The sequence below is a fragment of the Falco naumanni genome, chromosome 2 (assembly GCF_017639655.2).
Source record: "Falco naumanni isolate bFalNau1 chromosome 2, bFalNau1.pat, whole genome shotgun sequence".
Taxonomy (NCBI): domain Eukaryota; kingdom Metazoa; phylum Chordata; class Aves; order Falconiformes; family Falconidae; genus Falco; species Falco naumanni.
Genome location: NC_054055.1, coordinates 72,178,278 through 72,204,088, shown reverse-complemented (window position 1 = coordinate 72,204,088; position 25,811 = coordinate 72,178,278). Strand labels below are relative to the sequence as shown.

Here is a 25,811-nt window from a genome sequence, read left to right as displayed (position 1 = left end):
TGTACATTCCTCTGTTCTCTCTGTCATTCACTAAATCACCATGTCCACTAAATTATTACTAGGACTACTCTGAAGTCAGTGGTTCATGTGCTTGCAAAAGGTGCAAAAGGGGGAAAAAGGGGAACCCTTTTGCTTGAAGTACTTGTGGTGGTTTCTCTGGACCATTGTGTGAGTTGTGATTCTCTCCAGACTTTTGCTGGGTGCTTAGCTGGCTTCCACGCTCTCCTGTCTGTTTTCCTCTTAGGTTACAGGTAACAAACCATCAGCTTGCGCACATCAGAAACTCATTTGCTGTTGTAGCTTCCTGAGGCTCTGAAGCTCTGCTGCTCCACAGGCTGCTTCCAGACGATGTGGTACAAACACAGCTGAAAACTATTTCACAGGGCTTAGGTACCAGCTCACATAGCAGCCAGACATAGCTGCCTGGGGTGTTCCCAACCCACCTTGCCCCAGTGCTTGTCACCACTCTTCTGCTGAGGCTGGTTAGCAGAAGAAAGTACCAAGGGATCCCCCGCTGTATCAGGACAAAGGCAGTTGTTCACATGCACTGCTCAGGTGACCTGCAGCAAAGGAACAGGGACAAGAGGCTGGGGAGGGAAGGAGCAGTACAAATGTCACACAAGTGCTATGTATGAGCATGAGCGCCTACCTGCTCCAACAGTAACTATGTTTTTATATTAACCTCTCAAATCGGTGTAATGTGGTACTGAAATACAAACTCTAAGTACCAAAGAAGTTTAAGTACCCGTTGTGCAACATGCTGCACTTACCCACAGCAAGAGGTGGTCCCCACACCAGGCAACACCTAAGGAACTAACTGGGAAACGAGATGAAGCAGAAAACTGGGTAGAGTAGGGAGGTGACCCAGCCCTGGGTAGACCCTGTCACTAGTGATAGAGCAAGGACATACATTGTAGTCATCCATGGTGACAACAAAGAACAAAACTCTAAATAATTGTTCTACAAAACCTCTTCCACCGTGGTGTGTGGGTGCGGTTAGGTTCAGAGCCTGAAAGACAGAGTCCCCATTTGACCTACAGAGCAGATGCAGGTTAAAAGCAGACTTAGTGGAAACTTCCTTGACTGGAATTATTCAACCATGACCCAGAAGACTCCCTTTCTTGGCAGAGGCCATGCTATATTCTGCTGTCCTTGAGACAGGCGGGTAGCTTGCAAAGCTTGTTCTTGAAAGTGAGGCAGCCTATAAATTGAGCCAGGATTTAATTTTTTTAATTCTGCATGCATATAACTTACCTGGTCACTAAACTGATTTTTAAAAATCACCTGCATTTTTCCAGGTGAAGGAAAAGTTGGAAAAGAAATCTCAGAAAATGAGGTATTTTTGTTATGACATCTGTCACACTGAATGCTAGAAAGGTAAGGAAGGTGCACTTTCACTCTTAGTCTAATGTAATTTTCTAATTTTATTCCAAAAACCATTTATGTTCACTTGTAGCCTTGGACAGAAAACTGGAGCAAAACTTTAAATATTCACTCTATATTAATCTCTACATTATTGATTTTCAAAATAACATGTATCTGTACAGATTTATTTCTAGCAGCAAATTCAACTATAACAACAAATATGCATAAGCAGTCTTTCTTTTACTAAAGTAAGAATGCAGTATGCAAGAGCTAATCCTCAAAAACCTATCAAAAGTATGCTGAATTATTTAAACTTGCAAAAAATTACATATTAGTAGAAATGGAAACATTTTTTATTACTGAATTCTTTAAGAAGAACACTCTGCCACAACAGGCAATGAGGATGAATGAACTATGTGGCTGGGCAGAGTGCACATCGTCTATTCTGGATAGTTATTTTAAATGGAAAACAGACAATTTAGACTAATTTTGTCCCTGGTATAAATCTATTAGCATTAATGGTGTTGTGACTACTTGTACCAAACTAAAATTTCCCTCTATTTCTTAAAGACAGAACCATTTAACTGTGGGTTTCTCAGGCTGTTAGCTGAACTAGGAAGCTTTAGGAAGAAGAGGTGTGTAGGTACAAGCTGTTGAGGGCTTTTTCTTCAGGGGAGAGGGAACAAAGTGAACTCATTGAGTTCAAGAGAAACAAGGACCATGAGAGACAGAAGGAGGCCAGATACTTGTGGCTTTCAGGAAGAAGCAAACTGCCTCATGGCTTGGGCTGGATTGATGAGGAGTAGCAAAGTGATTGTGGTATATGCTAAAACAGAGAAACTGGGAGGAAGAAATAGAAGAGAAAAAGAGATTGCTTGGGGAAGGCTGAATATGTTCAGAGTCAGTGGCCATGCCTGAAGCCCTTGGAAGCCAGGATACCAGTGCAGCAGAGCTGGATATCTAGGGAACAGGGAAAGGCCCTTCCGTTTTGGATCAAGGCCAGCAGCTCTTTGAACAGACTGTGTTGGCTGAAATACAAAAAACAGGCCTGTGTCTGGGCATATCCAAGGAAAGTTCTCTAGTGAACAGAATAGGAAGGAAAAAGAAAATTTAATACAAGCTCTTCCTTCTGCAAGAAGAGAAAAAAAAAAATCAACCCAAAGCCAGATAACCAGTTTCTGAATCTGAAAGTTGCTGAGGCTGCAGAATTGGTGCTGCTTTTGGGGTCCATGCCCAGTTTCCTAAGAGTGCAGGAGAGTGAGGAGGGAGGACTCTCAAATAGGAATGACAGTTTTGAACAGGTATCTTTCAGCGTGACTACAAAGTCCTTCAGATTGCCATATTGTGGCTGGCTGGTTTGGACGTTAACAATTCAGACATTTCCCGGGCTTTCTCCTAAGGTTTGGGAGGCTTTGTCCGGCCTGTGACAAAATTACCCAGATTCGTAATTAATAAAAGCAAAAATGTACGTTAGTATGGATGAATGTTTCATTTTTAATAATGGTAATAGAAGACCGTCAGTTAATGAGCCCTCATGGAATAGCTCTGTAACAGCCCCTTCAGCCACACAGAATCATGGAATAACTTGAGTTGGAAGGAACCCATAAGCTGGAATAAGGATCATCAAGTCCAACTACCTGCTCCTCACAAGACTACCTAAAGCTTAACCATGGTTGTTAGTGGGCGGTATTTGCTCCTTAGCAAAAGACTACTGCAGCAGTGCACTGGAGGGAACTATAAACTCCGAAGTTTCTTTTCAATATTTTGTGTCAATAATTCTGACAGATTTTCGCACTTAACAAAAACCAGTTCCAGGGAAGCCAATGTTAAACTCCCATTTAGATAGCAGCAATACCACATTTCTTGCCTCTGCACATTTTTCCAGTCTTCTGAGGAAATAATGTCTGGAATAAGATAAGTGTGTTACCCATCGTGCTGCTTACAAGTTTTTCCTACACCTTTTCCCATGTATGGTTTCTGTCATAGGTAGCATGACCAGTAATAAAAGACATTTATAGCACATTGCTTCTCAAAGGTAGGTTTTGGCTGCAGTTTTGCTTCCAGCTACAGTGTCCGCATTCGGACAACTTGCACTGCGTTGAAGCAGACAAAGTGGTTTGAGACTATGGGACTGGTAAATGGCAGTAGACAGGTCTAAAGTGTATTGTTTTTAAGCGGTTCACTGCCCAGAGTGAAAAATGACACCGGGTATTCAAGTGTGAGCCAAAATAAATCCATTTTTAAATAGTGATGTCTCTCATGGAATAAAAACTGAAGGGCCATGCTCTGACAACGTAGTACAGCCACCTACTTATGGCATGTCAGGACAGCAATAAGTGACTCACCGCCCACCTACACTCCAGGAACACCAGCGCCTGATGTCTCTATCACAGTGTTGTCACAACACTGAATTTAGACAAACTTTTTCCCACTGCCCACAGTCTGTACAGCACTTACCACTTGTTTACTTTTCCAGGTCATCAACCCTTAAAATATCTCAAGGTGAAAATGAGTGGGAATGACATTACACAAACACTTCCCTTTCTTAGTAAGCTTATACTAATATTTGCTTTAAAATCCGTTTGTTGATAAATGCTAATTAAATACCAACTCAAAGCTTTATTTTGACCCTCTCTTGGGGTCTTTTGGATGCCTTAATTTGCAGGGCAATCAACAAGTCCCACATAATTTTTTCTGTAAGGTGATCAAAACCACCATTAGAGGGAAAAAAGAGGATTTCATATAGTAGGAAGAAAGGGGAGAGAAACATCTGGAGCAGAGAGATTATGAGAGTTCCTAGCTGTGCCATCAATTGTCAGTGATGTAAAAATGGAGCACAGCAGTGGCTTTTTCATGTGATGGTCAATGAACTGCAGAGAATATTCCACCCGTAAAGAGATTCATGAACTGGTCTGTCCAGCCAGACATCAGCCAGTGCTTCCTGAGCTTTATTTATCCTTTGAGGAGCAGGTACCTGCCAGGGGCTAGTGTACTGCCTAATTTTGCTGTGCGATGCATGGCCACGGGAATTAGGGTGAATGTTGTCTGCAGGTAGGAAAAATTACTTTCTTGGCTCATTCTGGGAACAAAGCAAGCTAGTCAGGTGGAGAAGAGGATATAAAGGGAAGAGATAAAAATCATGGGTTAAATGGAAGTGTGAAAGGAAAAATTTCAGCCTCAGAGGCTGCTTGTATAATAATAAATCAAATGGGACAGGGCCCAATCTCTGCAGGCTATTAGGATGGTCCTGTTCACATTTGAAGAGCTAAGCTGTCTTCTTCATAATCCCCTTTCAAATACCTGGTACATATTATGCTCCAAACCATTGGCCAGACGTTGCCTGAAAGACTGGTAGGTGGCACAAAACAAAGCACTATTGGAGACCAAAACCTTAGCTAAAAAGTAAGCATTCCAGGTGACTATACACTGATGCTTGTGCCCAAAGTTTGTTTCTGCTTTGCTCTTAAGCGTGGAGGAGTCAAAGAAGACAGTTCTTCTCCCAGGATGGCATATGGGGGGCCCTGATCCACAGAGGAGCTAAAGGTGGGGGGGAACAATTTGACCGAACTTTGTACTATCTACATAGTTGCTCCATCTGTTTTATTAGGCAAATTGAGTCGCTTGATATTGAAATAACACATTCTCACACAAGTTCCCAGTCTCCCAGAAGAACCTCAAGGCTTCATACACACTTGCCAAAAGGTAGGGTCTCAGCCCCTGCAATCAGTGACCGCTCTGTGATGGCAATAGCTGAACGCTCCTCACAAAGCATTCATTACTTTCTGGGTTCTTAGATATTTAGTCATGACTGATGTCAGTTCCTCAGTACACCAGCACAAGTGTAACCTCCCAGGGTGACTTTGGATGCATAGCAGAACCAGAAGCTCCTCTGTCCTTCTGACAGGATGAGACATCTTTTCCTTCCCAAATGAGCTGCCCTGTGGTGAATGGAGCCTTAGCACTGAAGCTGAAGGGTGACTATTCACGTCTGATGGCATTGCCTGAGACGTTGATCACTTTGGAATAAACTGCCACTGGCAATGGAACTGCAGCTGAGGTCTGGGTACTTCCATTTGCCACCCTCTCCCCTCATCGACACAGCCTGAACATTGGGAGCTGGGGAGAGGTTAGGTGGTTTTCACTAGTTGTAGGCAGAGAACAAAGAAGTACTGCAGGATTTGAACCAGTTTGTTCAGCAAAAAGTAGGTGATAAAAAATAATAATCCTTAAACCCCTAGATACTCAGATTGTGTTATTACTTGAGAATCTCAGTTTTCATATAAAAACTAAAGCAGAAATATATTCCTGATTGCCTGAAAATAAGTCCCAACACTCCAAATACCAGATGGCAAATAAAAAAGACCCAAATGTACTATTTTTCTTCTGTACATTAGAGAGGCTTAGGGAACAAAAAGATTCATTTTTATATGCCTTGCTTTAGCAGTCTGGTACAAAAATGCTCATATCTAGGTAATAGGAAGGTAATTTTCTGAGGGCTGGCATGAGATAGTAGAAAGTGTGTGGAGAATGTGACAGTAAAGATCAGACTACACAGAACAAATGGTGGTGAGGTGAAATACAGTCTTGGATGTCTTTGAGAGGCAAAGCAGGACAACGATGAGTGAGGAAATGAGGAGAGAGAGCCCAGGCCATGGTGTGACTTCAGGAGATATTCTTATTAACACTGACCTTCGGAGTGCAGAAAGCCAAATTTATGCTATGAGTGCTGTATGAGGTAGCTTGGTACTGCCAGGCTATACTCCAGCCAAGTGTTCATACTCCAGTTGCAGGTTAGATTGGGAAAACTCTGCTTCTGCTGGTAGCGTTGTTGCAGCCCTCTTGAGGAAGGGGGTAAACAAAAAAAAGCCATCCTGTAAAAGAGCACTTTTGCTGATACGCCTTAATCCATACTAGGGGTTTCTGCTGGCACAGCTATACTGGCTGCAAATCAGACTTCAGCACTCCTCTGATTGATGTACATACCTTGCAACAGTTTGTCATGCTGATCTGGCCAAGGACTGTGCCATGAGAGAGGGAGTCAACAGACCAGACAAGGAGGATGAAAGTGCAAGAGAGTAGAGAAGTTTTCATGTTGCAACCAAGCAGAGGGTGAATAATAGTGGAAAAAAGATCAACATATTACGGATAAACAGTGCTCACCATGGTTTGCTGGATGAACTTCTAATTCTAGCCATATAAACTTGGAATTTTTTTGTTTAAAAGAGAAGCCTCTGTTTTTCATTGCTGTGTTAGCTGTCTGGTGTTTTGTTGAAAGAGCATTATAAGAGATATCCTTTTTTAATATAAAGATATATTAGCTTGTAAACTTAAAAGGCAGCCTGTGACTGTTGAATATATGAGCCTTCAAAAATCATGGGCTAGTGCTTCATTACATGTAAAAATTGCTTTATTTTCATCAAAACATGGTGTTGCCATTGCAGATCTCCTCCACCCTTTAAATTTATTATGCTGGCTGCTCTTCAGATTTCTTCTAACTATTTCTGATGCACCACCCTTTCACTGGCAGTCCTTCTGGTTTCCTATGTATTATTTATTTAAAACATTAGTTATCTCAGGTCCAGTGCTTTTCTTGCAAGCCATACAGGAGCTTGAGTTGCAGTGTGAGATTATTGCTGTGGCTTAATGAACGCAATTGATTTAAGAGAGACAAGAAATGCCCTAATGAAATCTCTCAGATTATGATACCATTACTACACACTGTACTACATCTCTATATACTACGCAAAGATAGATCCAGTGTATGTATGCACAGACTACATGTATACATACAATGGGTATTGTATACACACATGTATGTGTATTGTGTACATATGGTGGGTGCTGTATAGTGTATATATAGCTTATTTATGGTCAGTCTCAGTCATGCGGGGCTTAGTAGTGTTACCTGATAATATAAAACCACAGACAATACAAACCCATTTAAATTAAGGTCAGCAAGGAAGACTGGAGTAATGGATCACTGACACTGCTGACAAAAAAGAAGTAGCAATTTCCCGAGCCAGTAAAGCCAGCGCAGCATCATGGAAGTACTTACTGTTCATGGGGAACCGGTTGGAAGTTTCAGCTTCTGGACAACAGAAGAAGAAATAATCATTTTTTTCCACAACTGAGAGTTACTTCCAGATCAGAAGAATGCCAGTGCTCATTTTCTGTTTTTCCAAACATGGGAAAAGCTAGTCAGTTAAAAGCCTCCCCTCCTATTTTAATATACTGTCTTTGACATACAAACGTCTGTTTATTGCGTTAGTGAATGCTGAATTAGAAATCACCTTTCAGCTGTTTTTGTGACATACATTCCCCACTGGTACCTAGCTGTATATGATGCTTATATGGACTCAACTGCCATACAACCTTGACAAACTATTGCTTGCTACACAATAGAGAGGTCTACAGAACAGTAAGATGAATCACTATACCTAGAGAATACCAAATTCACTATTACACTAGAAAAAAAAAAACAAATAACAAGTGTCTGTGAATCTTTATAGGTTTTTAAACTGTTGGGAAATTCTAGGGAATTCATGAGATCTCTTGAACCAACTTCAGTAGAAGCCAGGTCAGGTCTATTTAGCATTGCAGAAACACTTGGTTAGGTACAGTTATTAAAAGCAGGTCTCCACTGAATTTCACTAGCTTTAGTAGACCAAAAGGATGACTTATTTCTTATGGTCAGTGGCCTATAATATAAACAGAGACAATAAGTTTGACATATATCACAGGGTTCTTAAAGTATGTGGTCTTTTAGCAGTCTGTGCTTAGAATTTTTAAGGGAGTAGCAAACAACTGTATAGTTGGATCTTGGTATTCACCACTAAATTTGGTCATAGGTATTAAAAGCAAAAGTAGTCAGGAACTTGTGTTGCCCTATTACAGGGATATTTCTACTTTTATATATATATTATTTTGTAGATAGTCTGAATTGATCCCAAACCATTCCTTTACTTGAAGGATTTTTCAGGATGCAAGTTACTAAAATACTGAATTTGACAGTTTCTCTGCTAATATGAACAGACACTTTAAGAAGCTTGCAAGCTGCCCAAGCAGCTAGAAGGGCCCCAGCTACCAGGGATGAGTGCTGCGGTTCCCTGACCCAGACCCTAGTGCATCCCTTGCTGCTGTGGCAAGTGGAAATGCAGACTGGGCAAACCTCCCCATAAGCAGTATCACGAGTCTCCTGACAAACCCAGCAGGTACCACAGAGAATGCTGCCTTAATTTCAGCAAAAGCTCTTCAGGCTATTAGGTTTCAAACACAGCAGTCAGGCTCAATGAACCAGAATTTCTTCTGCTCAGTTCTACTTACAGATGAGTTCCCCAAAGGCGGCAAAGTCACCCTTTCACTCTCCTGTTGTTGAGGTTTTTTTCTTCCTTTCCTTTTCAAATCTTGTTGTTTACAGCCCATTTACACCATTTTGTACTAAGCCTGGGCATTCTGAGTCAGTGCTAGGCAGCAGACAATCAATCAGCACTGCCCTAGACCTGCAGCAGACTGAAAGTGGCCATCACCTTCCCAGAAGGAGAAAAAGCCTGCAGCCACCTCTTTCCCCTGCGTACCCAGCATCCCAGCTGAACGGGAGTCTTATTTTCACCCTGCAGAGTCACAAAATCCAAAGGCAAATCTGACCGCAATGACTGGCCAGCAAACAAACCATGTGGTAATACTGGTTTGCAGAACTTTCTCTTCAAGCAATTCTGACTAACAACCAAATAGCAGGAGAGCCCCAACTTCCCTTTGTTAATTCTCCAGTGATGGCATAGCTCCCCTCAGACGAATCCTTGTAAAAACTCGTTCAAGCAGCTCTAATTAGCCTTTTGGGGAGAAGTTTTTTAAGAAACCTAGATATAGCAAAATGTAAGCATAATGGGTCATTAAATACCCCTTAATTTGAAGAGACATCCAATTTGGTATTCAGGAACAGTATCCTTAGACAGTAGTTTCTTTTTAGAGAGATGTGAAACTGAGTTTTTGACTCCGTGTGTACAGGAAATTGTACAACAGCTTTTATACGAGTAGAATCATTGCCAAGCACATGGTGTTAAAAATTGCCAGGATTAAAAAACTCACAGAATTGCTTTAAGAATCACAGTGTCTTCAAAAACATAAACTTGCATCTTTTTTATATTCTCCCATTTATTTTCTGCTTTAAGGTTCCCACTTTCGAGCTTTTTCCAACCACAGTTGCTTGCCTTAGCAAGCTAAGATTGTCGCAAGATCCCATTATATAAGGATATGCAGTTTCTAGAACAGCAACAAATATTGTGAGGCTCACCATAAAATAGCAAGTTGGCAGTGTCGCAGTAAGGATATTAACTTTTGTGTCCTCCCAAACTGCGTTTTCTATAAATAGCGTCTGTCTGCTTTTACTCCTGCAGTTAATTACATAGATTTTCCTGCATTTCCTCTTCTGCAGTGTCCCTGTGAATCAGTATGTTGGCTCATGGACTAAAGCAATGTTTATGGTTATTCCCCAGTAAATGCCTTCAACATTAAAGCATTGATAGAAAAGAACGTATTTCTGCAAGTGGGGAGGTTAGGTGGGTAAGGAGCTGTCTCTGCTTTCCCACTGCAGAAGGGGGCAGCTTGCTGCGGTGTGTTATATTTTTTGGCAAGTGTGCCAGGCACAGATGAATCACCACAGGATCATGACAGGCTGGGGTTTCTCCTGCATGCATCTCCTATTGTGTGTGCCCCGTCCAGTTTAACTTTGTCTTTCATGGTGGAGAGCTTGTTGTTCTGTGCTCTGGACTGGCTTGGGCAAGACTTTAAGGGGAAATTTACCTCCCCCAGCTTTGGATACCACCAGAGAAACACCTTCCTCTGCACTAATGACTTATGGCTTCTACAGTCAGTGGAAAGCAGTAAGTGCTTTTGAGCATGAGCTCCATCTGACCTGTTTACCTACTAACCCACTTCAGGATGTTCTTGGTGCCCTAAAAGTGATGATTTCTCTCCACCGTTAATAACTCAGTCATGTGAGATCATTAGAGGAAAGTTCCAGATTTGAAATCTCTAAATGCTGATCAATGGCTCTATATGGTTAGTTCTTACAGCTCAAATATTACTGTCATTAAGTATCTGCAGACTAGTATTTTCCACAAGAATTATCCCTATAAGCTAACTACAGCTACCTGATTGCTTTATTTCTTTACTTTCCAGCCTCTGCTACGCCTTGATTAGTTTCTTAACTAGTTTATTACAACGTAGTACAGATTTCCATATCCTTTGTCGCCAGTCCCTGCAGCGTCACAGGGGCCAGTTGACTCATTTGCCAGGGGCAGATGGGGCTGAACAGCTGGCTCAGGCTCATGGTGTGGTAGAGCAGGAGATCCTGCAACATGTAGCTGGCAGGATGCAAGATGCAGGTGCCCTGAGGGCACAGTAGATGGAAAAAACATTTCAGTGAAAGGCATGCAGAATGTGAGAGACTTGTTAGGTCCTGGTAATGTTGCTCTCACTTCCAAAGGGCAGAAACCATTTCTCAATAACGTCTTACCAATGCACTGAAAAAGTCTAGCTGGGCTGCTCAGACCCTGCACAAGATCCGCTTCCCTTAATGCTGCAACACTGAATATCCCTCTTTGTCTTTCACACATGGCTCCTGCTCACCTTGGGACCCAAATCTCCACACTCTGGCTGTTGAGAAACAAACAGGATTTGGAAGCTGCTTGTGGTACATATGTATAGAACCACAGAATCATAGAGTCATTTAGGTTTGAAAAGGCCTTTAAGGTCATATATGCCTCTGTGCATGCATGCGCTTGTCTGTGTGTATCTATGTATCTCCTGTAGCACGGAAGGAAATGAAGAATTATGCCATTTTGGCTGTGTTGTCTCTCCTTATCCCATTCTGGCACTTTTAACATGCTGTTCACACTGAAAACCTCTTGCCTTCTTTCTGTTAGTTTGAAACATGTACACCTGTCCTCTTTACGGAGAGCCAGATGGGATATGTCTCATCTGCAAAGGGCAGAACAGATTTTGTCTGATGTGTGCTACCATGTCTTTACAGCTATTTTTATAGTTCTTAAAGTCCCAGATTCTGACTGAGGCCTCTGGCTGGTTCCATAATATTAAGCATATTAATATTAAAATAAGTCCTTTGGAACAGAGAGGTGACCCTTTATGAGGATCGGGGTAAATTGGTAGATGTTTCTGACCATATCCAACATGAGAAATCTTTATTTTAGGATCATATAAATATTACAAAAGTGTCCTAGTAAATTGGACAATGTGTTAAAATTAGATTTGTTTCACCTTCTGATGATAGGAAGAAGTTAATTGTTGAAATGGAATAATGATAACTCCAAGCATTCAAAGGCCATGACAAAGTCAGATAATGAGTTATTACATCAGTAATATATTTGGGATCCTTCCTCCTTGCCTATGAGGTTTTCATCCTTAGGGTTCAGGTAGGTACATTCTCAAACTGTTCCACACAACTACCAGGCCAAACACATTTTTTGGTCGACATTGCGATTCTCACATACCCACAACCCCCAAAACCACAGAAATACTTCAAATATAATCAGAGTTGATGACTCTGAGAAGATAAAAGAAATGGCTATCTAATCTCTAAGGAACCCGCCTGCTCACATAACAACAACTCGATAATGATTTCAAGCTGTAGGCCATGTGGGATCTAAAAGGCCAGGTTAATACAATGTCTTGGGCTGGACAATTCTATAGTTCCTTCTAGCCTTAAGAGCTAGGTCATACCTAAAGGCTCAGCTTTTAATGGTCTAGGCTATCAAAGATGAGCTCATTAGTCATATTATCAGCATAACCAATGCTTAGAGCCTCTGTCTTTTTCAACTTTAGTCCTTGATCTGAAGAAAATTTGTGCTGTTGAAGAAAAAAGTCAGACATTGGGAAAGGTTCTAGGGAAAGCTTGACATGCAAAAGATATTGGGCATCAGAGGCTGAATTCAGGTTAACGGCAGGAGAAATCAGAGAACAGATAGCCAGCAAAACACAGAATGGTTTGGCCCGTGAGGTGGAGGACAATCAGAAGCATCCATGTGACATCAAAGGAAGGGCTCTGCAAGGGAAGGGGACATCAATGGGTGGCAGGGATTGCTCAGTCAGAACACAGAGTAATCCTCAGGCATACCCCAGTTTTAGTGCTTTGCTCCAGTGACCCTGAAAGACAGTAAAGGGCCCACATTTTAGTTCAGGTTATCCAGTAAAATTAACCCTTGGCTCTTGGGTCCTCAGGCTTTTCCAGTTAGCTCATGTTCCTAGAGGGTGATACCTTGTAGGGACCATGCATCATCTGGACTGATTTAAAGCCAGACTCCCTCCACCCCCTTTCCTCCAGAAGACCCCATAAAAAAGAGATGCTGGTGTATTGCAGTTAACAACAAAAGCAACATACCTGTCATTTTGCAATCTGAAAGGTAGAGCCAGACTTGTGCATGTGTATTTTGTACCAGTTGAAAGCTGAATTTGCTGCCTGCCTCTTATTTGCAACCTCACATACTTGGACTGTGTAGGCAGAGAGAGATCAACTATGAATTCAGATAGAAATGGTTATGCTTTCTCAAATCTCATGTGCACAGTTTTACTTAGAAAGGGAAAGATTAAATTCTTGGGAGTGTCTACATTGCCAAAATCTTTGGCTAGAAAAGCCTGGCAATCACCAGATTTTATAGGCTTTTTATAATAAGGCTAACTCTTGTTTTTATGTATCACACATTAAGTGTCCTCTGGTTTTAATATAAACATCCAGGACAGGATTCTTCATGTGACTGAGAGGTTGTTACAGTCAATGTGAAAATTTTCTTGTGATACTGCCTTGTGATAGTTTAGCTTGCCTATATTAATAAAAAAGCAATTTACTAGCAACAGAGAAAGTCCAAACCAATGATAGGAGAACAATATTTTTTCAGCTCTCGACCAGTGGGGTGTTACATTCTTTCTACTGTTTTATTTATACTGCAGCTTTGCAAGGGTGGCCCTTGGCTCTGGTGTGCTCAAATACAACGGCTTTAAACTGTTTTGAAATTAAGGATTTAGCAAACACAGAGGTTCTCACCCAACTGTTATCTTTCTGCTGCTGTATCTATTTGTAAAACTCAGCTATGCGAGCTGGGGATTACAGAAGAACTTTCGCTCTGTTTAATATATTTAAACTAAGTTTCTCTCCTGTTACTCCTTTGTGGAACAAAGCTTGTTAATGAGAACCCTGAGCACTCCAAAACAAAATGCAAATAAAACAGGTTTTAAAATATAGCCCACTGACTTATAGACCGTTTCGCATAGCTATGTGGTTGTAACTGACAATTTTGGGATATCTGGTGTCACAGGTTCAGTCAGTATCACAAAGCGTAAGCACAGTTCATCCCAGGTTAGGCTCTGCATACTTGCCAGTACACAGGTGTTTTCCTTAAACAAGTAGCTTAAGGGTTATGTGAGCATGTGTCTTTTCTTACCTTGCCTTGAGCATTGTGATTTTAAATCTAATGCTATTACATCTCCAATCCTTCATTCCCTTTCAGTTACTGTTTGCTGAACATACAGTGCAAAACCTAATCTACACACCATTTCTTGCATGGCATCAGGGTGCGGTGGACTCACCTGTTTCTCAGTGACTCAGCGACCGGCTCGTGTCCCCTCCCAGCACAGGTTCGTACCACCCTGCAGCACTAGTGTCTGCACCTTCCTTGGGCTCAGACATGCCTTACTTGTGAGTCACATGGCACTGATACAGATGTGAGCAGTTTGCTCTGGGGGGTGATGTGCTTTGACATCAGAAAAGAGCAAACATTACCGTTGCTTCTCCTCTCAACCACCAACCATTGTGTAAACAAGCTAGAGGGCTCTCCAGAGAAAAGATGAAGCCTCAACGCTGCTCGAGCTCCTGAGGGCCAGGAGTGAACCAGAGCCCCACAAAACAGTGGGTCGCAGAGGCAAGTCGTGGAGTCCAGCAACCTGCTTTTTGGTGTATCTGCAGCTGCCTGCAAGGAGCCTTCAGGTGGGTAAGCTTGGTTTCTGGGAACATTGCAGAGTCATACTGTATCCTCCTTATCCCATTCTGGCATTTCTAAAGCACAGGAAAAGGATTTTTGTTCATTCCCGCATACCCCAAGTTAACCCCAAGTGTAAGCAAGTCAGGAACTGGTTTAATCAAGGCAAAAAACAAACACAGAAAATTAAAATTGGGAGGTAGTGTTTGTTTGGTTTTTTTTTTGTCTCCTTTGTCTGTAAGGGATAATATTTATTGTATTTTTTCCCTTATCAAGTAAGGAGCAGATTTACCAAAGAAACCCAGGCCAATTCTCCCTTTTCCCCTTGCACAAAGTAAAACCTTGTTACTTCCGTATAATGAGCTGGGAAACCCAGGAAATCCCTGCTAAGCTTGCAGTAGCATCAGCATAGCTGACAGCAGGATCGGTAAAGGGTTTGTGGCTTCACACAGTACTAATATCAGGCCCGTGCACTGAACTAGCACTCACCTAGTGCCTCAGGGCCTGAAAGGGGGTCATAATTATCTACACGTTTCTGAGCAACTACAAACATATTGCAAATGGGGAAAGAAAGGATGAAGGCGCAGCACTGTGTTATAACTACAGGCTGTGAGACTCAGGTAACGGCTTTCACGCAGTTTTCAGGCATTTTGTCATGGCAGCATCTGAAATGTGGGAGCCAGGTCCTCTCCCCAGGAGATGCCCCTGTCCTGTCCTGACCTCCTTTCGAGATCAGAGGTCCACACTTTGTGCCCGTTTTCCATGATAACAAGAAACTCACTGAGAAGTATCGGGGGCTCGCTACTGAATGCAGCAAGGTCCCACCTTGGGATATCACAGGATCAGGACCAAGGATCACACCACAAAATGCGCAGCCTGGAGCGACCTGTAGCAACCTTTTGTGCTGCCTGAGGAATCTCATATTTAAAAGAACTGCTCTTAAACCCCAACCTCAAGCGATGCTGCAAAGACTCGCGTCCCACCCGGTAGCAATAACCTCCGTTATTCTGGTATTACTTGATCTTGAAACATCTGCATACATTCATGTGCTTGTGACTTTAGACCAAGTCTTTCAACCTGGTTTATTCTCTCTTCCGTATTTCAAGGCCGTCTATCGCGCTCCCCACCCCCAACCCCCGCGCGGGCAGGGAGCGCGAGCCTCTGCGCGCGCGGCGCAGGCACGGCCACCCCTGGCTGGAGACCCCTGCCCCGAGGGACCCGCACGGGCATCCACGCAAAGGCTGCGGCCCGGGGCGGGCGGCACACACCGCTTTCCGCAGAAACCTCCGCTCCGGCGGCCGGCCCGGGGCGGCCCCGGGCACCGCGCCCGTACCGGGCGGGAGCGGAGAGCGGGGAGCGTGTGCGGGGAGCGGGAGCGGACAGCGGGGAGCGGGAGCGGACAGCGGGGAGCGAGAGCGGGGAGCGGGGAGCGAGGAGCGGGGAGCGGGGAGCGGGGACCGGCCGTCGCGCTGTGCCGCCCGCGCTGCGCACAGGGACGGCGGCGCCCGCGGCGCGCGGTGCTGTGGCACGAGCCAGCGGGTACAAACTCCCGCTGGAGCGTGGGCGCGGGCCGGTGCGGCGCCGGGAGCGCTCCCGCGGGAATTTTTTCATCCTACGCCCAGACCCTCCTGGTCCTCCTCCCCGCGCCTGGCTGAAAGTCAGAAGCAGCCGCCGAAGTGTCCCTGGCGGCTCGGCGCCCCGGGCCGGGCGGGCTGTGTGCGGCACCGCCGCTCCCCGCTCCCGTTCCGCTCCCCGCGGGCCGTCCCACCGCCCCCGCGCCCCGCCGGCGGCCGCGCCATGGCGTACGGGACGGCGGCCGCCGCATCCCCCGCGCCCGGGGCCGGCCCGGGGCCCAGCCCGCCAGCGGGACGGGGCGAGGCCCGCGGGAGGAGGGCTCGGGCCGCCGCCTGCCCACGTCCCCTCCCCGGCCGAGGAGGAGGAGAAAGCGAGAGAGGTCCCGGCAGAGCGGTTAGGAGCGGGTGTGAGGGCCCTCCTCCCCCCCGAGGGGAAGAGGAAAGGAGCGCCGTGGCGGGCGGCGGAGGATGATAACATAGGGCCGTGCCCGGCGTGGGAGCTGCCCGCGCTGCCCGGGCCGGGGCGGCTGGGAGGGCGGCAGCGATGTCCCAGGGCACGGCAGCAGCAGAGGGGGCACCCCAGGTGCTGCCGGAGGGGAAGGAGAGGCAGAGGAAGAGGAGGCGGAGGAAGAAGAAGGAGAGCAAGACACGGGTGGTGCGCTCCAACTTGTTACCTGAGGCCGAGGTGGAGAAGTCCAAGAGGACGGCCCTGGCCTGCAACCGCCTCAAGACCACCAAGTACACGGCGCTCTCCTTCCTGCCCAAGAACCTCTTCGAGCAGTTCCACCGCCTGGCCAACGTCTACTTTGTGTTCATTGCGCTCCTCAACTTCGTGCCGGCTGTCAACGCCTTCCAGCCAGAGCTGGCCTTGGCCCCCGTCCTCTTCATCTTGGCGGTCACTGCCATCAAGGACCTGTGGGAGGATTACAGCCGCTACCGCTCCGACAAGGAGATCAACCACATGGAGTGCCTGGTGTACAGCAGGTGAGGCGGCGCAGGTGGGGGACGGGGATGGGGGGCACTGTGGTGGCGGCAGCTGGCACCAGGCACGAGGACGTGGGCAAGCAGAAGTGTGAAAGCAGGGCAGCGAGCAGGTCCATTGCAGAGGGCTTTCCTTTCCGCTCCAAGCATGAAGAGACTTCCAGTTGCTCCTGGAGCTGGTACCTTCCATCTCTTTACTCAGAACTGCGGGAGCTCCTACGGTCCTGTACCTTGAGGTGGAAGTGAGTCCCCAGCGGTTGCTGGGCTCCCCCAGTAAATCACTGATTTATGAGTAAGCAGCATTTTTTATAGGTCTACACATGTGCTCTGGGCTTGTTAGTGTTCTGTGCTTTAAAGGAAGGACAGTGCGTGGCAAAGTGAATGTATGCGTCACAAGCAGTGTTTGATTTGCAAGATTTTATGCAAGCACTTGCCAGTGTTGAGCGGTCAGTTACACTGGTGTGTAGTTTCAGGCATTAATTTGGTTTATAGTAATGTGAGGCCTCAGTCAAGTAATCTACGAAATCTTCACTGAGTGAAGGAAGCATGGAGGTCAGAGGCATCTGCATTTGAGTTAGGTCTGTGGGGTTTCATGACATGTGGATTAGCGAGCCTAAACTGTTTGCTTTTCCAAAGAATGAGGCAGTCTTTCCATTGAAGGCTTACTTTTAAGTGACTGCTTTTTATTTATTGTCTCAATTGTCATCATTCCCTGTGACTTTGCTGTTTCTCAGTGCTCCAATGGATGGAGTGTTAGGTCGTTTGTCTCTTTCAGAATATTTTTTTTTTTTAATGATCTGGGCTATGCATTTGGAACACTTGGTATCCATAAATCAGACTGAAATTACTTTTGCACCAGCATTTATGTGCTCAGAATCCAGCTTTACAGTAATTTTGTTTTGCTTTTCTCTCATTGCTAGATAGTAATCTCATAGTAGTTAAGGCTAAGGTTTTCTGGGGACTGAGAGAAAAGTATGTTTTCTGAGAGAGCAGGTTTTAGTTCTGTTTCTGGTGCTTCTAAGTTTTAACAGAAATGAAACACGTGCCAAGAAGCTTACACTGTGATTCCACGGGCTGGCTGGGAGGGGTCCTCTGGGCTGACGTAAGCATTGAGGCAGAGAGTAACTCTCCTACTGCAAGAAAAGCATGTGGAAAAAAATAACATAAAATGATAAAAAGAACTCTGAAAAGGCTGCGTTTTCAACATCAGTGACTCAGCTTGTTTTTTCACAAAATCATATCGGACAAGAAATCTCACCCAGGGATATTCCCCCACCAGTAGATACACATGCATGGGAACACAAGTAAAATGGCTTTATTTCTGTAAACTAAATCGAAAATAACCTAGCCGAATCACACACGTAGGCATTTCTAACCTAAGGCTGTGCCTAGTGCCTTGTTTGCCTATAGTTGTCATTAACTCTGAACGCTTTGGTGTTTAGGGAGGTGGGTGGTAGGAGGGCTAGTAAGAGGCTATTCTTGGAGTAAAATAAAATAGTGATAATAAGGATGGTTAATCTAGCCTTTACCAACTAAAATCCATTTAGAAATAAGCTCTCTTATCTCCTAGATTGAAAAGAAAGAAGAAATACCTGTTGCAGAAGCTGTTCAAAATATTAACAGATACCAGTACTGGGATATTCTGGAATGTTTCTACTCCCTGCAATTTTCCATACCCCTCTCTGCTGCCAAAAAAGTCGACATGACTATGAGAAAAGGTGTACCTTTGGTGTTAATGCCACTTATGCTCTTTTAAAGGGACTCCCAGCTAAGTGCATTGCCCTTTATAATGCTTGTGCTGTTCCAGAGTAAAAAATCAGAATTGTTCCTTTTATTGCAGAGGTTAGATTGCTATTGGGTGATACTTAGACAGATAAATTTGGGAGTAGTTTGACTTTACATTTGCATCACAGACATGTGTCAGCCTAGGCCCTGTGGGGCAGCAAACACGGAATCTTAGGAGCTTCATCACCTGTTCAGGGACAGCTTTCTGGTTGTGAGCAGAACTGGACAATGTGTCCTTACAGCTCACTGCAGAAGCCTGGTCCCCAGTAGCAGGTCACCTATTTCCACTTTCCAGCAGTCCCTAGGAAAAGCTTCCCTCCCACAATTAAAACAATAAAAACAAAACAGGAGGTGAAAATAATTTGCTTAAATGGTTTTAATCTGCCCACTTTTTCTTCTTTTTTAGCCTTTTTTAAACTTCACCAAGTCATCTTTTGAACATCCTCCACCCCCATTGAGTGAGATGGGACTAGAAACTTGCTGTTTTGGAGATAAAAACTAAGATTCTCGCTAACTTGAGTGACAGGGAGCCAAGATTGAGAGATTTGTATCAAGGTTATGAAAGGTGCTGGGCGTTGAGTTCAGAAAAGCTGTTTTCTCAGAAGGGTGTCATGCCAGGAGAAACAGAAGCGACTGGACATGACTTTTACCTTGTTTCCTTAGTCTCTTGTTCTGGAAAAATGTTGAAGTATAAATGTCACATAAGGAAGTAGTAAATAACAGCTTTTCTCCCCACATCCGCCGTTTTATGGTGATGACCTTTTTGATCAGTTGTGCTGATCAGTTTTACCTCCTTTTGACCAACCCAGACACTCTCTCTCCTCCCCACTCTGCCACTTCCTTGTGGTGCTATGGAGGCAGACTTTGATGCAAATGCTGTCCTCGATAGAGATGCTTGTGTAGGTGGGGCAGGTTAATGAACATAGCTTCAGTGATGTGCTCCCCTAGGTTTGTCAGAGAGCAGCAACTCCTCTCTTCCTGGTCAGTACTTTGTAGCTCTGAAAGAGGCCTTCTGTGAGACAGGATGTATCTGGGTGCCAGGGTGGTCCTCTGAGCCATGATGGCCTCACACAAGCTGCAAGAGAGCCACCTCAAACATGGACTACAGCTTTCAAACGCAGACTACAGCAAATGACAGCGAATTATAAATCAGCAGCTTAAGACAGGGACTTTTGCTTCGCAGTAGCAGAGAAAAGACCTCAATCTTATGTTATACACTGTTTAGTGACCCAGTAAATACTCAAATCAGATCCTGTATATTCTGTCATATATCCTCCATGTGCTTCTTTCCTGGCTGCTGAAGTACCCGTCCCCTGTTTGATTCAAGTAGCAATTAATGATGTAAGATCTACAGGACAGAGAGAATGCAGGGGTAGGCAGAGCCTACTGCTACTCAGGCCAGCTTATCAGGAGGAGGTTCAACAGCATGCGAGCAGTATCCACTTCGAGTTCCTTGGGAACAGCCTACTCAGGCGATCATGTCAGTAATCCAGTCTGGGGGAAAATACTGTGCTCTTGCTAGGCTGACTGCTTGACACTGGTGCGCTGGTGTGCAGACCAGGCTGCCTTCCTCCTGCCTGCCCAGTGGACTCAGATGACCTGTTCTCATACAGCCACTGCTGAATCAATGACTCAGTGGCTCATAGTTGGCAACACTTAGTGGACAACAGAACAGTAAAGGATGATGCAACCTAAAGTAAAAAGCTTGAAGAAAGATGCAGCTTGTTTTCACAGAAGGAAGACAGCTTTTGTTTAGAAGTTCTGGATGTTTGGGAGAGTCCCTCAAAAGATACCTTTTTCTAGAGTCAGATGGTGTCAAGTGAAAAGACCTGATTCTTTGAATAAAATGAGAAGAAGCTGTTGAGTTTGAATTGGCAGTGTATGCTGAAGAATGAAACACGCTAGAGAATTGCAGGCTTGTGTTGCTCTGTGATGGAGTTTGCAGGTCTGCCTGTAAGAGCAGTCAGGGTCATTACAGGCAAAGAGGGAATGTTTCTTAGCCAAGAGAAATTAATGGGGCCTCTCTCTGGAGGCCTTTAAGGGCAGCTCTCCCATTTAGCAATACAGAGGATATTGGGCACTTACTTTAGGGGGACAGTTTCACAGGACACCTAGAATTTAGGTTCCGTGCAGGTGCTTAAATTAGGAATGCTGGATCACAGCCAAAACTCTTTCTTAGTTGTTTTAAGTTCCAAAGGCATTAGAGCCACACCTGCAGAAAATTGCTCTGTGTACATAATACTTGCAAACCTGTGATCATCTTAGTGTCTCTTTATTTTTCTTCCTCATTTCCATCACACAGGGATGGAGGTTGAAGAGTGGAGGTTAAAAATTTGCAGTCTTAATGGTGAAAACTTATTTGGCTATTCTGCATTATTATCTTGGCTTGGAGGATGGAAGGGTGATTTTTTTCTCTGCAATTACTGTCCTCCAGTGCTCACCAGCTGTGGCTGGAGTTGTGCATCATACATGTAAATGTTTGCTCCAGGTAATTCCAGGATGCACACACTGCTGCCGCCTCTAAGTATTTGATACAACTAAATTTGTCACTGGAGCAGAAGTGTTAAAACTCTTCTAAGTAGGGGCTTTGTTTTCAGTGTGTTTTTACAAACTGTGGTATACATTTACATGGTATGTAAATAGAAGATGAATAGTGATAACTACAATCACAACAAATAATGGCACTCATCCAGCAGGGAATTACATTTTGTTACTGATTCAGTGCTGTGTTGTTGAAATAATCTCTGCTACCATTTTTCTAGGAGCCTTACGTTAAAAAGCAAAGGGCTTTGCTTTTTAAATCTACTCTCTAACTCTTATTGTGGCCATTGAACAGTATTGCTAAAGAGTGTAATGGTCTCTGCATGCTGATCAGGGAGTGATAACTGCTTCCTCTGTCAACCTGTGACTTAGAAAATTCAAGACAAATTGGAATTTACGACTGGATATTTGTCTCCCCTCAGGTGTGGAAAATGTTTAATGGGGCACTCTGGCAGCTATCAAAGCAGGCTGTTTTACATTAAATGTTAGTTTCTTTCTGCAAAACTCAAGAGGAGGAGAGAAGAGAGTTTGATGTGGGCAACATGTTTCATAAAATTTCCAAAATACACTCCCTTCTTCTTCCCCTCTGTCACCCTCTGTCAACCCGCCACTGAAAGCAATTCCAGCCATGGAGGCAAAAGATACAACAGTGTTACCAAACCCTCACAAGGGCAGAGCAGATCCCACTCATGGCCTCTAAAATAGTCACATGATGACTTGCCCTGCAACCACTTCACTTCTTAGGTGCCTTATTTTGCTGGCAACACCAGTCTCTGGGGAGATGGGTTGTGATTATCTCCCACTACTACCCGAATAGACCAGAGTAGCTTCTTGTCCCAAAACGCGCTGGCAGGGTAAGACATTTCTCAACAGAAGAAGTTTGTCTCATTCCTTCCAGAACACAAATGTCACTAAATGTGATTCAAAAGGAAACTACCTGGGATTACTCAATTTCCTCTGTGAGTGAGCTTGGTGCACAGAAAGCTGAAAGCAGAAAGTAGCAGTCTGAATCTGTGTTCTGACATCAGTGTTCCCTCCTTGAGTTTCCGAGAGGTGCAGCTCTGTTTGTCTTACTGTGTCTTTGTCCTTCGCTTCAGTTTGGGTTGGGCTGGCAGTAAGTAAACTCATTGGGAGATGTAGTAGAGGCTCTTCTATTAGACTGATAGGGAGCAATTTCATTCTGTAGTAGTTTGTCCTCGTAGCAAGGGACGTCTGTGCTAAGCTGAGACGTAGCCAGCTGCAATGCACAGGAGAACCCATCTGTCTGGCCATCTACGAGTATGCTGTTTATTTGCTATTTAGTGTAGGGCAGATTTTCCAAGTGCCTGAGTTTCACTACTGGAAAAGAAAAATGCCTCATTACTGAGCTCTTTCATTGGTATAGGCTGTCATGAGAGCAGTTGTAGGCTGTTTAATATGCCTCTGGCTAACTGCCAAAGAAGATGCTGTTAGTCTCCACTGAAAGACTTAGTGATGTCCCCAAACTAATTTTTGCAGGTGCATGCTGCACTCTGGAGAGACACCATAACTTGTGCTAAGCAGACCACAGCCCAGAAATATAGGTGGCCACCTTATACGCAGATCTACTTGCTGTCATGTGTCAGTATTACCTTGAGACCATAATTATAACTAGAGGTGGCCAAAAGAATAACGATCCACTTGGTTCTGTCAGAGTACATTTCCAAAGGAACTATACAAGAGGAAGTAATTGTATGTATTGTTCAGCTCTGCCTGGTACTGTGATTTCAGATTCCACCTTCCACATGTCATCTAGTCAGAACTGAAAACGAGAATTGAAAACCGTGACAATCATGCTATAGATCAGTGTTTTGTGGAACTGCTTGTTAGTTAGCATGGCATAACTCAGCCAGGGCATTCCTTCTGCTAGCAGACCAGTCCTCCAGAAGTACTTATTAGAGTAGCGCTCTCAAGCTCTGCCTGGGAGTTCTTAGTTTTACTATGGGAGTGTTGGAGGACTCCCAGGAATGAAAAAAACTTAAGCAGCTTCTTGCGATTTTCCCTCCTCCTCCTGACTAATGTTAGCTGATAAGGAAGGTGAAAATAGAGAAGGAAGGAGTGTCCCTGTCGCTGGGCAGGATTTAATTCAGACGCCTCATCCAGGCTTACACAACTCGCGTGTGGATAGGCAGCCTACCTTGACAACAGCAGCAGGAGAAGTCCGAGTGCCTGATCTCCCTTTGCCATGTAATCCAGCATGCTCTGCATTTGCAGGGCAGTCACTCTGCCCAAGAACGGTGTAAGAGGTGCCTCTCCTCTCTCCCTGCAATACTAGACCTTTTGGGTACGTGTGGGGGTTTTGTGTATGTACACAGTAAAGACAATGCAGCTGGCAAGCCAAACACATGGCTTCAGGGTTATGCCTAATTTGCAGGATTTACGCTGTGCAGGCTTGGTTTTAGCAACCACATATATTGAGAGCAATTAAGTTCATGAAAAGCAGAACAATTTGTTTCACTTCACATAGTTGGGGAGGCGAACCAGTTTCCACAGCCGACCTTCAGCCTCAGTGTTTTTCACTTGGGAGCTGGCACTAACGCAAGTATGTTAGTGGCCAGTCATTTTTGTACCCAGAAGAGATCCACAGCAGAAACACAATCCAAAGCCTGCTGCTACCCTGCAGCAATACACTCTGCTTCATCTTGTCTCACCAGGAACTGGAAGCCAGACAGTGGGAGTCTCTATACGTGGGGCCAGGGAGAGTGCATTTCAATGAATGGCATAATCATAAAGTGAGGAGCCAACTTGATGCTAAAAGCCAGGACACTGACCTCTTAGTGATAAATTTGCGTAGGTGTATGGGCAGCATCTTCCTCTGATGTATGTCAAGCACAAAAGTTGACCCAAAATGCAGCCACAACGCAGATGTGTGAAAGGTGCTAGCTTATAGCTTTTCCTGGGTAGGGATTGTGGTGGTGTGCAGGGGAGAGGAGGTGCAAAGGGCATGACAGTGACATGCGGTGTTAGGAGCTTGAGTAGCTCTAAGTACTGAGCTCAACTGAGGAAAGGTGCATGCACAAATACATCTTTGATTCTGAAAGATTTGATAAAGCAAGCCTCAGATTTAGTTTGAGGAAGGTGACCTGCATGTTTCTGAATGAGTTGGTTTAATCTTTGCTGTGTGTCCAGGAAGTGGGAATGAGGGGGGCCCAAACCGAGAGTTTATAGTGCCTGCAGGATGTGAGCTGCAAGGAACAACTTTCTCTCTTTCGCCATTTCTAGGATATCATTACACAGCCTGTCCATAGAAAGCTGCTAGCCACCCAGCTAATAGGGTGTTCTGTGCTGTGGACTTCTGAGGATACCTAACCCTTACCAGCCGGGAAACTACCATCTAGTTCATTGCTCCAATGGCAGCAATGTTTTATTCTGTTTTGAAATTGTTGCAGGTGAAGATCTCTGCCACGGTCAGCATACATCCTTAAGGACACATTGGTCAAAGGACAGTCTTGAACTGGCAAGGCATGTGTTTTCAGGGGCAAGGCATGCATTTCAGGGATGGGAAACATCTGTCCATCTCCTCTGCTGTTTTATTACAATTTTGTTCTTGTCTGATCACAGTTTCTCTAGAGTGACAAATAGGCCAGTCTCTTCAGTGCAGCGGCCAACATTTGCATCATGCTCAGTCATTTCATAAACCCAGACTCTGCTGGAGATTTGTTATAATAGGCATGGAGGTCACTTGTTTTGTTTTTATGTTCTGGTTGCCTGGAAATACTGACCTACTTCAAGGAAGAGTTTAAATGCTTGACTGACAACTGCACTGCAGTTCTTATATATCTGTGCTGCTACTATATTGACACTGTGGGTGTGAACGCTGTTGCAGAATATTTGGTATTTCTGTAGTTTTGACCTTTTGGAGAGGAAGAGAAAGTCCATTCTGAAGTGACAGCATTTGTAACCATAGCTGTTTTACCTTTGCACGTTATCTTACGCTCGCTAGACTTTTTCTAGGTTGAACAGCCACATACCTATATGCTTGCCCCTTGGCTGTTCACCTTCCTACCTTCTGGTAACAACCTGAATATGGCTGTTTTGGCTGTTTAGCTGATACTGTTTGTTCACTAACAAGTCATTAGGCATTGTTGTGGAATCTCGCAAAATACTAAGACAACACATAAAGTGCTGAATAGCAGTCACCTAAATACAACTGAGAGCAGTGTTCAGATTCTCTCAAAATCCAGACATGGAGCAAGACATCTTAGAAGAGATGCCAGTGGATAAATTTTAGCAGGCAGATTTAGCAGCCAAACCCTTAAAGATGCAGGAAGTTCATTAAGCACATTAGAACGACATAATCTGTTTTTTGCAAAAGTAGATAATAAGAAATCAAATCCAATCCACCTAAGCCTGATATTGCAGTTGTAGTACATTGTTTTTATGTGGGCCCACACTTAACGTTTGAGGGTTCCATATTTTCTTTTTCTCACTTTTCACAGTTCCCATGTTCTCATTGTCAGCATCCCCTTGCTATACTTCCCTCTGCTGTACACCTGCAAAGCTGTGAAAACTTGATCTTACACAGTTTACTAGAATACATATATTGATTTTATCTGCACAC

General features: G+C 44.4%; 1 protein-coding gene across 1 annotated transcript in view; it reads left to right on the top strand.

Annotated features, from left to right (window-relative positions):
• The first annotated feature begins 16,316 nt into the window (after nucleotides 1-16,316).
• The window catches only part of ATP10A (ATPase phospholipid transporting 10A (putative)), a 118,351-nt gene continuing 108,856 nt past the window's right edge, over nucleotides 16,317-25,811 (top strand). Inside the window, exon 1 of the mRNA XM_040584814.1 lies at nucleotides 16,317-16,909. Coding sequence (XP_040440748.1) covers nucleotides 16,470-16,909 — 440 coding nt within the window. The 5' untranslated portion in view covers nucleotides 16,317-16,469. The remainder of the gene's footprint in view (nucleotides 16,910-25,811) is intronic.